The 17,657-nt window shown below is 38.1% G+C and overlaps 1 protein-coding gene across 2 annotated transcripts in view; it reads right to left on the reverse strand.

Annotated features, from left to right (window-relative positions):
- The window catches only part of LOC122564422 (collagen alpha-6(VI) chain-like), a 139,790-nt gene that overhangs the window by 13,451 nt on the left and 108,682 nt on the right, over positions 1 to 17,657 (reverse strand). For both annotated transcript variants that reach the window (XM_043719264.2, XM_087978576.1), the window contains exons 23-30: positions 16,140 to 16,175; positions 15,972 to 16,034; positions 9,727 to 9,789; positions 5,159 to 5,191; positions 5,033 to 5,069; positions 4,255 to 4,269; positions 3,672 to 4,165; positions 1,342 to 1,441 (exon numbers count right to left, since the gene is read on the reverse strand). In XM_043719264.2, coding sequence (XP_043575199.2) covers positions 1,342 to 1,441; positions 3,672 to 4,165; positions 4,255 to 4,269; positions 5,033 to 5,069; positions 5,159 to 5,191; positions 9,727 to 9,789; positions 15,972 to 16,034; positions 16,140 to 16,175 — 841 coding nt within the window. The remainder of the gene's footprint in view (positions 1 to 1,341; positions 1,442 to 3,671; positions 4,166 to 4,254; positions 4,270 to 5,032; positions 5,070 to 5,158; positions 5,192 to 9,726; positions 9,790 to 15,971; positions 16,035 to 16,139; positions 16,176 to 17,657) is intronic.

Genomic DNA, 17,657 nt, shown 5'->3' on the forward strand with positions numbered 1-17,657 from the left:
AAGCAGGAGCCTCCAGCCAGAGCTCATCTGCTCTGTCTGTTCCTTGTTTTAATCATTCTCTTTCTTTATCTCCCTTGTGATTTTTTATCCTCTCTGCCTTTTTCTTCTCTTCCCAGCAGCCTGGAGCAGAGCAGGGACAGCAGCTGGTGGCCCTGAGTGGAGCAGTGATGGTGACCAATGGGCCTGAAGCAAAGGGAGTGACAGCCAGTGGGCTCAGAGTGGAGCAGGGCCAGCAGCAAGTGGGCCCAAAGTGAACCGGGGGCAGCCAGTGGGCCTGCGGCAAAGATGGTGACTGGTTGGGAACTCCTGGAGCCCAATCAGACAACATTGAAGCCCTTATAGAAAGGCTATAATGTCCATATCTTTAGCTTTAATTATTATTTTCCGAACTTATACAATGTATATCCGGAATGTAGTCTAACTTTGTTCTTTATTTTCTGTGCTTTTTTTTTGCACCTAAGATTGTAGCGAGGTACTTTGTACCTAAGATGGTGCTGTGAGTTGGTCATGATTTGGAGATGCCGGTGTTGGACTGGGGTGTACAAAGTTAAAAATAACACAACACCAGGTTATAGTCCAACAGGTTTATTTGGAAGCACTAGCTTTCGGAGCGTCTCTCTTTCATCAGGTGATAGTGGAGGACTCAATCCTAAAACACAGAATTCATAGCAAAAATTTACAGTGTGATGTAACTGAAATTACACATTGAAAAAATACCTTGATTGTCTGTTGAGTCTTTCATCTGTTTGAATACCATGATAGTTTCACTTCTTTCATGTGTAAATCACAAAACTTTTTTTTAAAGTTGCATTCTCAGGTTAGCTGTAACAATGGATGATAGCTAGACAATATGTTGCTACGTTCCTATGCTTTTGACTTTGAAGTCATAAAGCAATTTTGCAATGATCATTAGAAAGGTACAGAAAGGTAACTGGCAAAGCTGCACATCCAGAATTTCTGCATTAGGCTTAGGATTTTTAGACCTGAGGAAAGGAGATGTGTGCACGTATCAAGGGAAGTAAACACCAGAAGGTGACCAACCACATGTGGAAATGCATTTCCACAAGTTGATATTGATGTAAAAGAGGGAAGAAATATCATAGAATAAGGAGGAAAAAGAGACCTCCTTCATTGGATTAGGGAAGAAAACAAATGATGTGCAGGGTGAACCAGCTGAGTGAAGGAGGGGTATAAACTCAACATTTATATTGGGGTGCAGGGAATAAGCCCTCACCATTGATCTGCACATTTTTATTTGTAAATATATTCCAGGTTTGTATTCAATTTTTTTCAAACATTTCACAGCACTACTGAATCTACAAGTCGATTTTAAAGTCATACCAAAACACAATGTGCACCAGAGGAACCTGTTTAATATTTCTTCGGAGGCTTGTTGCTGACTTGGCAGTACGATTACTTCAGGTCTGTCTTCACTATTGACCTTGGTAAATAAGTTGAAAGAAATTCAAAATTCAGAAACACAAATCTGCAAACATTAGTAGTTTGGAGCAATATCAATTTTATGTCTTCCATGAGAGAAATAACAGGCAGATGGTAAAGCAGATGGTAAAGTATCACAGATGCCATGATGCATTGATGATATCATAAGCATTATTCTTATAGGCATACTGACAGATGGACAATGAGGTTTAATACAAAGCAGAGCAGAATTTAACAATGGGATTTTACCCCATCATCCAAGAATTCAGCAAAAGATGCATCTTCCATTGCAAACTGTTTACATGCAAACATATGAACATGGAAACAGAGTAGACCACTTGGCCCTTCAATAATGTCATGATTAATCAGATTTTAACCTCAACTCTGCATTCCTGTATATTGCTGACAATCTTTAATACTTTGAGGAGAGGGAAACCTGTGCCAGAGAACTGTTGGCCAATATAATTGACCTCAAGCTCTGTAATCCCACCATACTAGTGAGAGTGGTGGTCATTACTGGCACTACACAGTCTCAATAATCCTCCTCCTGCAAGCAATAAAAGTGCTATGTAACTGTCATGTGGTAGATTGGATGATGCAAAAGCTGTAAGGAAATAGCCTATATGCACAGCATGAGGAGGATAATGTCATTAAAACTGAGAGACAGGCCTCTTTTCAGGGAAAACATGCAGGTGCCAATGAGTGAAAGGTTAACTGACTGTGTGTAGATGTGATACACTGAAGACTGAACAATTTCAAGGATTGATCATGAAGGCTGCTTGTGTGGAAAGGAGTATCAGAGAATGTGTCAGAGCAATAGTTAGCTAGCTCAGGAATTGGAGATGTCTGATCATCAGATGGAGGTTAAGGTGGAATGGATCAGACCTGTTTTGGTCTGATCCTGGGATAAATCCACATAAATCAGTACATTTGTGATTCTAAGAGTTATACAGGTGAGCCTGTGATGTATTACAATTATTGCAGAATTTTGTTGTCTACCTTGTTTCCATAAAGAATAGTTGGCATATTCCTGGGGACTGCCTTGGCTTGTTGACATTCAGAGGCCAACCTAGGCCTAACATCAACTCCCAATTGCGTAACATTGAGAACTGGTCAGTTGCAGTCTTGGCAACATCAGGATGGGCATTTAGTTAGTTCTCTGTCCCATAACCGACCTAAAAATCTACTCGCAGGGACCTGTTAATTCTGTTTTTGTTATATTTTTCACCTTAGGTTGTTGTGTAACAGTTTCAAATGCAGATATTTCTAGGTGGGATTCAACTCATTGATTAACTGTGAAAACGTAGTAAACTAATAGACAAGAACATTCTAAACATAATGTACTTGAATCTTCATATTAGATGAATAAAAATTTACCCTATGGATTGAACATTAGATTTGCAATAGGTAGAGGTAGTGATGATAGATAACAACTACACTTCCTGACAAAATGAATCTGTGATACTTCATAAAGACCATTTTAATTATGATGACACAAAGTCTTGTTGGTAGATAAATCATAGGAAGGGAAAACTTTCATTCCAGGACTTAGGTACACTATTTAGATCAGTCAGTATGGTAAATAAATTTTAATTTGAGAAGATGTAGGGCAGTCACAGAGAAAATGAAGTAAAAATCAAATGTTCAAATGGAGTACAGCCAACTTTATGGAGTAGAAAAGGGATCTGGTCCAGGCAGATTGAAATCAGAGTTTCCTAGATAATACAGTACTTGATCAGTCAGAGGCATTCATGAAGGGAATAGTTTGACTATGAATATATTTTGAGTTCATAATTCTGAAACAAGCGGATTCAGTAAAATAAAAGGAAATACTAAAGTGAATAAAGGATATGATAACAGATTGTCAGGTGACCAAAAGACAACTTAAAGTCATTTATAGGTATGTAAATAGAAAATATTATCATCAGCACTATTATCTGCTACCTTATATGGGTTAGCCCTTCCATTTACAAATAAAAGTCATGAGGATGTGATACGAGGTTAAAACTAATTAATATTGACAACAGAATAAAAGGCATGACAGATAAAGTAATAAAATACTAAGATAGTGCAGTGATGAAACCCCTTGCATCTCAGACACACTTGGGACTATTACACACCTTATCTCAAGACATTAAAAGGTTCTCCCCTGTACAGTCCTCTGAACATTTAAGTTAATTCGCATTCTACTCATTAAATTGGAATGAAATATGGAATGAGCATTTTCTTACCTTAAAAGCTCGTTCTATTTCTGGGATGTCTTTTAAAGAAATGACAACTGGAATGATATCTAAAGCACTGAATTTTGAAGCAGCAGTAGCAATGGCATTGGTGTCTTTCGAGTCTCCATTTGTGAGAAACACAGCTATTTTTCTCACAAGGATCCCATTACGAACTCGTTTAAAAGTATGTCTTGCAACAAACTGCATTCCAACGCCAATATTCCGTTTTCTGGTTGATCGCTCATGTGCTAGTTCTTCTACTCCTTCGATAAGTAACTGCTTCTTCTTAAAGTCTGAAAACCGGATGAAAGGCCTTGCTATATTACTGTATGTAAGAACTGCCACCCGGGCCCCAGAGGGACAGTTGCTTTCAGCGATGTTAATATTCTGCAGCAGTTTAAGTACAATTCCCTTCATCCTTTCAAATATGGACAGTGTGACATCTGAGGACGTGTCCAGAGCAAAAGCCAGTTCAGTGGGGTACACGGGGCACTCTTCTTTTCCTGGAACAATACGAAAGCTGTTAATAATTAACAATGTCATTTATGTAACCAATTGGCTAAATTACCGTCATAATATTCAAGTTACTTACTATGTAAACAGCAAGCTGTAATAAAGAAAAGGAATAGAGAAAATTAATGATTGAGGGTTCATTATTGATCCAAGTTCTATCATTATTAATCTATTTGAATGCAAATTCAAATAATTTTTCATGTTTTATGACTTTGTATATTTTCACCATATATTGTGTGTTTGTACAAGAATCTGATGTGCTGGTTAATAATTACACTTACAAGTGTGACAAGTTAAATGCATCACAGGGTGGACTCTTCCCTTCACTGGGAGTGGTGAGAGAAGTGGTCAGACCGGGAAATGAATGAACAAGTTGGTCCCAGTGAGGTACACATCTACGTTTTGCCACCTCACCAATTAATATTGGGCACAGAAGGTCCAGTGATCTGTTTATTAGCTACTAACAATTAAGGCTCTTGTAATGAAATAATGGCCATAAGAGCCTCAACTCACTTGGAGCTTTAAGCATGTACAGGACTGCGATAATGTCTCAGCAAACCTAGATAAGCCGTCTAACTAGCCTTCAGTCTCACCGCACTTCCATATCCACTCCCACCTTGGGCCTGCTTCAGGAGATGTTGTTCCTGACTCTAGCCCACACCCAACTCCTGAAGATAAAAATCTCATGGGAGTTACCCAACCTTCAGACCTCAGGAATACAATGTCAGGAATAGCCAGCTGGTGGTTCTAAACTCTAAAGGGAACGTGCAACTCAACCCATTGCTTGACTCGCAAGCTGCTGTTTAAACAGCGGTGACTGGTCTACCATGGTTGTAAGTGTTAAAGGACATACTCACGACAGTTAGCTCTCACAGTTGATATGATGTTACATGGCTGGAATAAAAACATACAATTTAAAACATTATGTAAAATATATGAATTAATTTAAGCTTCAATATCTATTATGCATACAGATCACGTACTGCGAATGAAGTGCCCTGTCGTCCTCTGGGACCCTAGAATGATAAAAAATAAATAGCTTTAGAATAAAATAAAGCATCTTCAATAATGTTACAGAAGTTTATAACTGAAAAGAATTAATGACAAAGAACCTGTATCCAGTAACAATGGCAAAATATTGTAGATATTTCTCAATGTCCAAAGTGTTCAGTTAGGAACAAATGAACAGTATAGGAGGGCATGAGAAATCCAACACCAAGCACACCTAAAAATGAAATGTCAACCAGGTGAAGTTACAAAATAAAACTACTTATGTGCCAAGCAACATAAACAGCAAGTGATAGAAAGAGCTAAGTGATTCCACAACTAACAGATCAGATCTAAGCTCTGCAGTCCAGCCACATCCAGTTGTGAATGGTGATGGACAACTAAACAACTGAAAGGAAGAGGAGGATCCACAAATATGTCCATCCTCAATGGACTAGTGTAAAAGATAATGCTGAAGCATTTGTGACTATCTCCAGCCAAAAGTGCTGGGATATTCCATCACGCCCTCCACCAAAGTCCCTTTTGACTTCCCAAAGTGTGTCCATCATCTAAAAGACACAGTCAGGTAGTGATGGAATACTCCCCACTTGCTCGCATTGGTGCAGCTCCTACAAGACTCAAGAAACTTGACAACATTCAGAAGATTTCAGCTTGCTTGATCGGCTCCACATCACCAATCATTCTGTTCCTCCACCACTGATGCTCAGTTGCAGCAGTGTGTACTGTCCACAAGATGTACCACAGAAACTGACCATAGCTCATTAGGCAGGACCTTCCAAACTCATAACTGTTACCATCTAGAAGAACAAAGGCAATAGAAACGTGGATTGATAGAATTCCTTCAGTGTGGAAGCAGGCCATTCAGCCCATCAAGTTCACACTGACCCTCTGAAGACCCAGACCCAACCCCCTACTCTATCTTTATAACACTGCATTTCCCATGGCTACTCCATTTGGTCTGCACATACCTGGACATTGTGAGCAATTTAGCATGGCCAATCCATCAATGAAAATACTATCATCTGTAAGTACCCACCAAAGCACTATCTTGACTTGTGACTTAGAAATATATTGCCGTTCCTTTATTATCATTGGGTCAAAATCCTGGAACTCCGTCCCTAATGACATTGTGAGTCTACTTGCATTACATGGACTGCAGGAATTCAAGGAGGCAGCTCACCACCACCGCCTCAAAGGAAACTATGGATAGGCAATAAATGCTGGCCAGTCAGCACATTCTCCATGGCTAACCCACCTACCCTGCACATCCCTGAACACTACGGGCAATTTAGTATGGCCAATCCACCTACCCTGCACATCTTTGGAGTGTGGGAGGAAACTAGAGCACCCAGAGGAAACCCACACAGTCACAGCGAGAATGAGCAAATTCCACACAGTCAAATTTCACACAAGACTGGAATCAAACCCAGCACCTGGTGCTGTGAAGCAGTAATGTTAGCTACTGAGCCATCATGCCACCCTGTGTGAATAAAAAAAATCAGTGATATACAAATTGCACTAAGTAAATGTTACCCACATGAGTGATTCCAAAGAAGAACTTCAAAACTTAAAAGATGCAAGTCATTCGTATATTCTCAATCAGTAGTGGAATCAAGAGTATTGGGCTAAGGACAGGAAAGTGGACGTAAGGAGTGTTGGATCAGCCATTAACCTATTAAATGGCAGAGCAGGTTTGAGGGGCTGAAGGGCCTACCCATGGTCCTATTGATTATGATCTTATAACTGCATAACCATTGCGTTAGACATGATTGAACTTTATGAAAGTGAAGCAGATAAGTAACATAGAGTCATAGAGATGTACAGCATGGAAACCAGACCCTTCTGCCCCACTCGTCCATGCTGATCAGATATCCCAACCCAATCTAGCCCCACCTACCAGCATCCTGCCCAAATCCCTCCAAACCCTTCCTATTCATATACACATCCAGATGCCTTTTAAATTTTGCAATTGTACTAGCCTCCATTGGCAGCTCATTCCATACAGGTACCACCCTTTGCGTGAAAATATTTTATATCATTCCCCTCTCTTTTATATCTTTCCCCTCTCACCCTAAACATATGCCCTCTAGTTCTGGACTCCCCGACCCCAGGGAAAAGACTTTGTCTATTTATCTTATCCATGCCCCTCATGATTTTGTAAACCTCTATAAGGTCACCCCTCAGCTTCCGATGCTTCAGAGAAAACAGCCCCAGCCTGTTCAGCCTCTCCCAATAGTTCAAATCCTCCAACCCTGGCAACATCCTTGTAAATCTTTTCTGAACCCTCTCAAGTTTCACAGCATCTTTCCGATAGGAAGGAGACCAGAATTGCATGCAATATTCCAACAGCGGCCTAACCAATGTCGTGTATAGCCGCAACATGACCTCCCAACTCCTGTACTCAATACTCTCACCAATAAAGGATAGCATACCAAACGCCGCCTTCACTATTCTATCTACCTGCGACTTCACTTTCAAGGAGCTATGAACCTGCACTCTCTTTGTTCAGCAACACTCCCTAGGACCTTATCATTAAGTGTATAAGTCCTGCTAAGCATCTCACATTTATCTAAATTAAACTCCATCTGCCACTTCTCAGCCCATTGGCCCATCTGATCAAGATCCCGTTGTAATCTGAGGTATCCTTCTTCGCTGTCCACTACACCTGCAATTTTGGTGTCATCTGCAAACTTACTAACTATACTTCTTATGATCACATCCAAATCATTTATATAAATGATGAAAAGTTATGTACCCAGCACCAATCCCTGTGGCACTCCACTGGTCACAGGCCTCCAGTCTGAAAAACAATCCTCCACCACCACACTCTCTCTTCTACCTTTGAGCCAGTTCTGCATCCACATGGCTAGTTCTCCCTGTATTCCATGTGATCTAACCTTGCTAACCATTCTCCCATGGGGAACCTTGTCGAACGCATGTCTGAAGTCCATCATGGCTTCTGTAATTTTATGGCCAAAGAAAATTTCAATTGTGAAAAGGAAACAGTTAGAAATGAACATAAAGATGTGAGAATGTAAATTCAGCAGTTTCCTTTATTATTTATGGGGATCAAGGACAAATTTGTAAACCTTTCTTGAGGGTGATGAAATAATTCATACTATATTATAAGGGGAAGGCAATGGCCTAGTAGTATTATCACTGGACTATTAATCCAGAGACCCAGGAAACATTTTGGAGTCTGAGTTCAAATCCCACCATGGCAGATAGTGGAATTTGAATTCAGCAAGAATCTGAAATAAAAAGTCTAACGATTACTATGTTGATTGTTGGAAAAATCCATCTGGTTCATTCATGTCCTTGAGGGAGGGGCAACTGCCTTCTTGACCTAGTCTGACCTACATGTGACTCCAGACCCACAACAATGTGGTTGATTCTTAACTGCCCTCTGGGCAATTAGTGATGAGCGATAAATGCTGGCCTAGCCAGCGACACCCTCATCCCATGAAAAAATAGAAAATGTAGCTTAAATTACGTAAGATCCTAATTTTACTTTCATCTTCTTTACATTATATTTATTTTACATTTTCTTCCTGCTTTCTGATGTGCATTGTATCTTTACAATCACAGTTTGACATTGGACAGAAGAGATGCCTGAATTTGTGATGGTACACTCTATATAAGTATAAATTTGAGAATGATACTTCTATGGAATGATTCGCACGGGAATCAATGAATCAAATAATCTGATCTTTGCCTTCACACTGACACTTGTTGGAAACTAGACTTTCCTTTTTTTCTTCTTCCTCACCTGAAGATGCTGATAAATGATTCCACAGGTGCTAGCAATTCTTCGGTAATTCAGGTTACCGATCATTCTTCACACAGTCATGGACAGTGAATGTTGTTGAAATATTTGACTATGTCAGGATTCCAGATTCAATTTTATTCCCAATTGATTTTCACACATATTTTCTGTCAGGTTACTGGATAGCAATTAAAAGGGGCAGACTTGCTCAATCCTCCTATTATTGCATTTTGCAGTATATCTCTAATTTATAGCTCCAATCTATTCTTGAGTTGTGTGGTATATCTTAACCAACGACACAATTTCCCAATGTGTGTTTAACACAGGAACTAAAATCTCCAATCTTGCAAAATCTGCTGTGCAGCCACCTGAAAAAATGAAGACCATTGGGCGATATTAGAAAGAGAGACTATATGTTTCACTAAAGAAGTAGGTTTTAAGGAGGCTTTTAATGGAAGCAGATAGTGGCTGGGTTTAGGAAAGGAATTCCTTGGCATGGAACCTCAGTAATTAAATATTAGATTCTTTCAAATTTAATTGATCATTAATTGCTCCTGACAGTTATTTAAAGAATCTTTTCAAAACACTGTATTTCTTTACATTCAACAAGTCCAGGGACAAATATTTGAGAACAATTGGCTAACTAATCTATCCACAAATGGTGTGGCATTCAAAGTCATTGACAAACATCTTTACGAGAGTTTTATTTTGTCTGTCAAACATGTGCATTTGTAAGTTGGTGACATTCTAACTTAACAAAGCAGTTGTCTGCCTTACCCTTAATCCAGTAAATCCCATCTCTCCTGGTTCACCAGGATCACCAGAATCACCAGCATTGCCCTAAAAGATAATGAGTTCATCACATTATTTCACAGAGAACCTTATATATTAATTCTTAAGCTTGATGATGAATAGTATTGGAGTTATATATGTGCCTGTGACAAATTTAATGAGATTTTTAATATACTGGAAATTTAATTCTTCAATAATTATTAACTAGGTAAAGGATGCCAATATTAAAATGAATTAAATTACATTAAAATTGTATATAAGTAATGAAATAATAAATAGAAATAAGAGGATATCAAGTTACATATACATATATAATGTAATTTGCTAGAATTTTGAACATGATGGGACAGCACAGATCCACTGCCTTCAATTTCCAAGCCATGTGGGAACTTCAACACGTCCTGAATAACCATATGTTCAGGAAGTTCCTACAGTTCCTCAAATGCATATCCAGAGTTTCTGAGTGTGAGAGCAGTTGGCTTCATTGCACAGCATATGGGAAGCTGAGAATTTCCTGAAGCAACATTCCAGAAGGTAGGAATCTTGCAGTTACAGCTGTTTCAAGAGGATGTTAAATGGGTGGCAATCTGGCATGGTAGAAAGAAGAAGGCAGTGTAGGAATTGTCCAGAAAGTAGTTTTAAAATATGATGAGGAAAAAGGAAAACATAAAAATATTCAACTTGAAGACAACTTAATCCAGAGTTGAAAGGGAATCAAACTTTTCTCGGTAAAGCAGCAAACAAGGAATGGGATTTCTTCAAAGAGAAGATAGCCTGGAAGAAAGGAAGGCCTTTCAAAATTTGAGCATTGTGGATGGCTGAAGATATGGACATTAAAGTAAAACACTAAATGAATACTTCTGACAAATGATGGGTTCATAATTTAATAGACAAGAGAACCAAGCTACATACAAGAAAGCTCAGGCAAGATCTCAAAACATAAACAAGAGGCAACATTTATATAAAAGAGGAGCTTAGTGGGTAACATAAGAGGGAAACCAAAAATCTTTTCTAAACATGAACTGTGAAACAATAATCAAAGAAAGGATAGGGTCCATTCGGCACTATTAAAAAGATACTAAACATTTGAATTCACTGAAGAAGATGCTGCGAATATCATAACAGGTGAGAGAGGAATTAAGATGGAGTTCATCAAGAATATAGTATATGGGTTTAGAAAGATCTACTTGGGGTTATACTTGATTGAATACAATAAGCAGCAGACACTGCAACAGTGTGGTCAGAGAATAAAGTAAAATCTTATGGGAGACAGATCAAAGGTTACATTCTCTCAACAACTTTATTATAATGCACAGCCTATTTTTGTAACTGAGAAGCAATAAATTACACGTTGTTTAACTCCGCAAGTCTCTTCTCACTAGAACAGAACATAGTTATCCTTGCATACACTTGGCTGTGTAAACATCTAATGAACCCATACAGTTAAAATATTAATAAAATAAAATATAAATATATAAATAACAACCGATCAGCATGGCATCATGAGACTCTGGTTTGTAGGAATAGTTCCCAAATCCAAATTCAGCCAGTAAACAAACAGACATCAGGGATTTAATGAGTCAAAGCTAAACATCCACAATAAAAAGGAGAAAATTTAAGCATCACAGGGTTTAAAAAACAAGTTGCAGCTCAGAACGAGTATCACCACACAGCACACAATATTTCAAGGTACAACTGGTAAAATAAAGAGCTAATAGGAGTCAGGAGGCCACTCGTATAATCCGGAAGTGGAGGGCAGGTCAATTATTGAGGTGAATCTTTTCAAGTAGATCAGAGGTGGACAACTTATATAAAAAAAAGAATGCTTCTGGTCTAACAAGGAAATATTTTGGCTATCTCCAGTATAATTGCGAAAGGTAGGAATCCACCATCCCAACCACAAAAGGAAGGGATATATTCCTTAAAATTGCAAAGAGCCAAAAATCCCTCCAGAACAGCAAAGTGTACATGAATGGCCATGAGTGAAAAATAAATATCGCGGAGCAAAGAAACCTTCCAGGTGTGAACAGTATCCAGCTCTTCAAGCCAACCGTTTTTATTGTGATAAAGTAAGTAACTTTCAAAAAATATGCTGAAGAAGGACCACAATCACAGAAAAGCAGAAGCTGAATAATTATCCACACAAACAGGTGCATGATGCAAGTAAGGCAAAGCTTTCTTCGAAGAACTTGGTGAGCAAAGTACTTTGATAAGCTAACATTTTTGTGAATGGACACCTCATAAATGTCTCAATATTGCCACATTGTCTCAGCTGACGTAACACCTCTTGCAGCCAGAGGTTCAACGACGTGGTCCAGGAAGGGTCATGCTCAACATTATAGATATTACACAAGCAACTCTCAAACACATGTGAACACTGAATATTACAAAATCTATATTACTCCACAACTACGAATATTTACTCTAGCTGGGATGCATTGAATGCAAAGGGACCCCAACTTCCTTCAAACGCTAAATGGGGTAAACAATAAAATGTCAAGAATCAGCCAGTAGATTTTACATATAAGCTCATAGTGGAACTTAAACTATAAGTAGAAACCATCAGAGATTAAATATGTTGGAATGATCAATTTGTTTCATCCCATCAATGAGATGGAAATCTGTGACCATACTGGTTTGTCACAAATGTTTTCCACTGTGATCAAAACTGCAGAATATTTATATCCCAATACCAGCAGACTTTGAGAAGAAGTGCAAATGGAAGCAGCAACTGAACTTTATACCCAACTTGAGACAATGGAAGTATCTGGAACGGAATTGAGTCAGATTACAATACAGCAGGGAATAGCTAGTTGCGACAAATTCAAGTCATACATTAGATGCTGAGAAGATTAGGAAAGGATCAGTTCAAATAGAACTCCTGATCTCATAACCTCCGAAAGAAGAATCCTAAACAACTATTATGGATACCACAAACAAGCAAAGAAGAATCTTTAGGGAACACAAGTAGAAGTGAACATATTGATTTTCTTAATAATTCATGTGCTAAGATATAGGAACAGAATTAGACCATTCATCCCATCAAGTCTGTTCTACCATTCGATCATGGCTAATATATTTCTCAACCCTATTCTCCTGCCTTCTCCCTGCAAGCCTTAATACTCTTACTAATCAAGAACCTATCTATCTCTGTCTTAAATATACTCAATGACTTGGATTCCACTGCGGCAATGGATTCTTAAGATTCACCACTCTCTGGCTGAAGAAATTCCTCCTCTTCTCAATTCTACAGGGTCATCCCTTCAGTCTGAGACTGTGCCCTCAGGTCCTGGTCTCTCCCATTAGTGGAAATATATTTTCTATATCCACTCTATCCAGGGCTCTCGTATTCTGCAAATTTCAATCAATCAGTCTCCCCCACCTCTTCTCCCCCCCCCCCCCCCCCCCCCACCCAACCACTCTCATCTTTCTAAACTCCACTGGAGCACAGACCTAGAGTCCTTAACCACTCCTGATAAGACAAGCTCTTCAACTTGGGATCATTCTTATATATATTCTCGGGACCTCCTCTGAGGCCAGCACTTCCTTCCTGAGGTAATATTCTAAATGTGGTCTGCCCAGAGTCATACACAGCCTCAGCTGTATAGGCAAATGAGGAAGTCTAAAATGATCAACAATGAGTATATCTACTTCAGCACAGATCTGCAGGCAGATTGAGACCAGAAGTCCACTACTACAAATTGAAATATAATGCATACAAATCCATGGGAGACACCATTAAGAAAAAAAACAAGACATGCCGAAAGAGAAAAGGAAAGAAAAATACCTGTTCCTGCAGGGTGAAGGCTCACTGTAAAAGAATTTCAAGGAATTTAAGATATTTTAATTCAGAAGAGAACTTCGGAATCTTAGGATGAGGGTCAACACAACTACTTGCTACTCACTAAAGTGTCATTTTTCCGAATCTGTACATATTTGGAGAGAATAGTGTAACCTCCAAACCATCTGAATTTGTAAAGTAAAAGACTTGGCAGAGAGGGAATATTGGTAAATGTAATTATTTAGTCAACATATAGCAATAATTGTCATCAGTAAAAAAAGAAATGCAGGGAGAGAAGCTGTAAGTGGTTCTGAAAGGGCCAATACTTGATTGAGTGCAATAAGCAACATATATTGAGATGATGTCATAGTGGGAGCAAAAACAACAGACCTAAAGGTGGGCCCTCTCAACAATCTTTGTAGTACAGCTAACGTCTTACTCTTATAATCTGTGAATAATTGCAGAAATGCAATAAGCTCTGCCTTGTTCACTCTACAAGACTCCTGTTACTAAACTAAACAGAAGCTTGACATGTACACACTGCAGAACTCAGACATGTAGAAGATGATTATGAATAACAATACACTGCACAACAATGAGGAGATGCTGGTACATCCCTGTTTGTAAAAGGGAATTGGGATAACATTAGCAAGTGCAGGTAAATCAGTATAACTTCAGTAGCGGGTAAATGTTTACTTCCAGCTTCCTTTGAAGGCTTATGAATGTATATCTCTAAGTTTCTCCCTTCATGTAAGCCACTTAAGATTGCAGAATTTACTTAATATTGCTTCTGTTCTTTCTTCCTACCGAAGCTAATCACTTCACTTTTCCCTGCAGCAAATTCGCTTTGCACATCTGCCCTTTTGACCAAGGCAACCATGTCTTCCAGAAGTCTATTACTGGATCATCATGGTTCATTACATTTCCAAGTTCTTTGTGATGTTCAAAGTCTGAAATTATGTCAATAATCCTTTTCAAGATCAATCGGTTGATCAGAATCACTTAGAAAAGCTTTAAATATTAAAGTCAGCATGAACTTATAAAGAAAAAATTGTGTTTGACTTGACTAAGCACTTTGAAGAAGAATGAAAGTTGATGTTATGATGTAGTTCTTTAAAACAATTAATAAAACACCACATAATTGATCTGTTAGCGAAATTGAAATCCTTACATTGGTGTGGTTACGTCATTCTAAAATTGGCTAAGGAATGGAAAACAAACAGACATGGTGAATGTTTAATTTCAAACTGCAATGAAGTGTGCACTTATGGCCACAAAACAGTCACTACTGGGGCCATTATACTTTTGAAGTATATTAATGAGTGGAACTTGTGTATACAAGATATAATTTCAGATTTTGAAGATCACACAGAATTCTGAAATGTAATGAACCATGATGAGTCCAGTAATAGGCTTCAGGAAGACATGGTTGGTTGGTAAAATGGGCAGACATGTGGAAATCAAATTTACTGCAGGGAAATCTGAAGCGACGAGTTTCTGGAAGAATGAACAGAAGCAATCTAAAGTAAATAGCTTATATGAAGAGAGAGACCTGGAGATATACATTCATAAGTCTTTGGAGGAAGCTGAACATGTGATGTTAAGAAAAGGTGTACAAGATCCTTGACATTATTAATTACCGAGTAGAGTACAAAAGTAAGGAAATTACAATAAATCATTATAAAACGCTGGTGGGATCCCGGCTGGAGTATTGTGATCAATTCTGGCTGCCACATTTTAGGAATAGTACCAAGAGAGGAGAATTACAGGAATAGTACAAATCAAAGACTGCATGTTTGTGGAAAGCCTGGAGAAACTGCTTCAAGCAGAGGAGGCCTAGGAGAAACTTGAGAGAAGTATTGAAAATCATGAAGGGTTTGATAAGAATAACTGAAGAGAAATTTTCTGTTGACAGCAATCTCACTAACCAAGGGCACAGACTGACAGAATTAACAAAGGAACCAGAGGTGAAAAGCAAAAACATTTTAGTTGTGCGGCAAGGCATGATGATCTGAATGTCATACCCATAAGGATCACGGTAGTTGTTTCAAAACAATCTTTCAAAAGAAATTGGATAAATATTTGAATAGGAACAATTCCCTGGCCTTTGGGAAAGAATAACAGGATTGAATTGGAGTGTTCCTTCATAGAGGTGGCACTCGTACAGTGTATTGTAAAACCCTATGATTCGCTGATTTGTTTTAGGTTCAGAGTTTTGAACCATTTCCATAACTTGTTTCTTTTTGAATGTTAGTAAACCTCCTCATATTATAAATTTATAATGATGTCAACATAATGCTAATTCTAATTAAACTATAATAATTCTCTATTTACTACAAAACATAGACTGTTAATTGACAAAGCCTATTTTTGACTCCAATTTGATAATGTAAATGTAAAAAGTCACATTTGTGCTTTAAAAATGTAATGCTTTAGATGAAGTTTCTACCCTGTTCCCTCTCGTTCCTTTGGCTCCTTGTCCTCCATTTTGACCAGGAAGTCCATCTTCTCCCTAAAACCATGACAATAAATAAAGAAGTAAAGATAGGTCATCTTCCACATGAAGTAATCTAAAGTTGGACATAACCATATTTCTTATGATAAACAGGAAATGTACCTTTCTGCCGAAGTTGCCTTGTGGTCCTTGTTCCCCCTATAGAATTAAAAAGAAAGTTATTGGGCTAATTAGACAAAAACTATCTATGTATCCATGTGGAAACGCAATATTGGAGATAAAAAAATTAATCCTAATTTTGATTTTGCAGCATAGAATGAAACAATGCTAATTGTTAGATCTTAAAGCTGAAGTCTTTCTGTAGACTTTTACCAAATCATCATCCACCCTCCCAGATAGTCATCACCTGCAGCATTTCAACAATAATTCTTATTTACATATTGGGGAAGATTTTGTTTTGTTGCATTACCTACAATATGAAACATTCTGGAGAGATGTTCTTTGTTAGTTATTGCTCATGGAATTGTAAAAAATCTTCTAAAGAATGGCTTCATGACTTCACTTGACCTATTAATCCGGGAGGAGGAAAGATGGAGTCATGGTAACTGTACTTACTGAAATTGGTGATGTGCTTTTAAATGTCATAAGGGTTAATTATTTGCTAGAAAGCTAACAAGATCCCAGCAGGACACTACCAAAGAGGCAGCAAATCTGCACTTTCAAAACAAGTCAACCTTTAATTTAAATAGGCTAATCAGGACCCCTAACAACACATTGGGCCTTAAAAAAAAGTTTTAACAGGCCTGAGTGGGCCATTGTGAAAAGCATTGGGAAGCTGATGAACTTTGCATCTTCCTTGCTGGAACCACAAGGAGAAGAAGCTGAAGATCTCCTCTCGGCCTCAAATACAAAACTTTAATCTTTCCTGGTCTTAATATACCTTCACTTTCTCTTGCACTATATCCAATATGGAATTCCCTTCCCAACACTTACTTGAATGCTATGGATAGCCGAAAGGTTCTTGCATGTCTGAAGGCCAGTCCTTACTCTAATCCTATTTCCTGACCCGAACTTGTAGAACTGTACATTGTTGTGTCATTGAGACCCGGCTGTAAAATTATCTCGCCTGGTATCATTGTGGGCAGAGTGAAAATTAATTGAGACCAGTGGTTATCCACCAAAAATCTACTGGCTGTTAAAGATCCTCTCCTAACTTGCCCACTTTTCAGAATTAGAATTCCTGAATTTAATTTGACATTTTTCTCATTTTAATGAGGAACATTGTATTTTCATATTGCATAACAAAGTCATGAGAGAAAATAAACACAATAATCTAATTAATTGGGGCTTAATATTTTTTGTCACAAAAATCTGACTTATTTTCTTATTATAACATTTATAGTTATCAACTTAATTAAAATGAATGAATTATTATAGGGTTACAATGAAAAACAAAACACTCCATTGTGGATTTTTTTCAGTAGAAGCGTTGTAAATTAAAATAAAATCTTATTTTCAATGCTGTCTAGCACTAGTAGTAGTTCTGTGCAAACAGGAAAAGGAAACACATTTATTATACACACATAATTAACCTTGAGCATCTATTTTAAGTTACGCAAGAATGTGATGAACACAACGATCATTATTTTGAGAGCAAATTTCTGTGTATAAGTGCAGCAT

Source organism: Chiloscyllium plagiosum, unplaced genomic scaffold, assembly GCF_037043375.1.
Source record: "Chiloscyllium plagiosum isolate Xiang-an unplaced genomic scaffold, Cpla_swu_hap1 HiC_scaffold_34, whole genome shotgun sequence".
NCBI lineage: Eukaryota > Metazoa > Chordata > Chondrichthyes > Orectolobiformes > Hemiscylliidae > Chiloscyllium > Chiloscyllium plagiosum.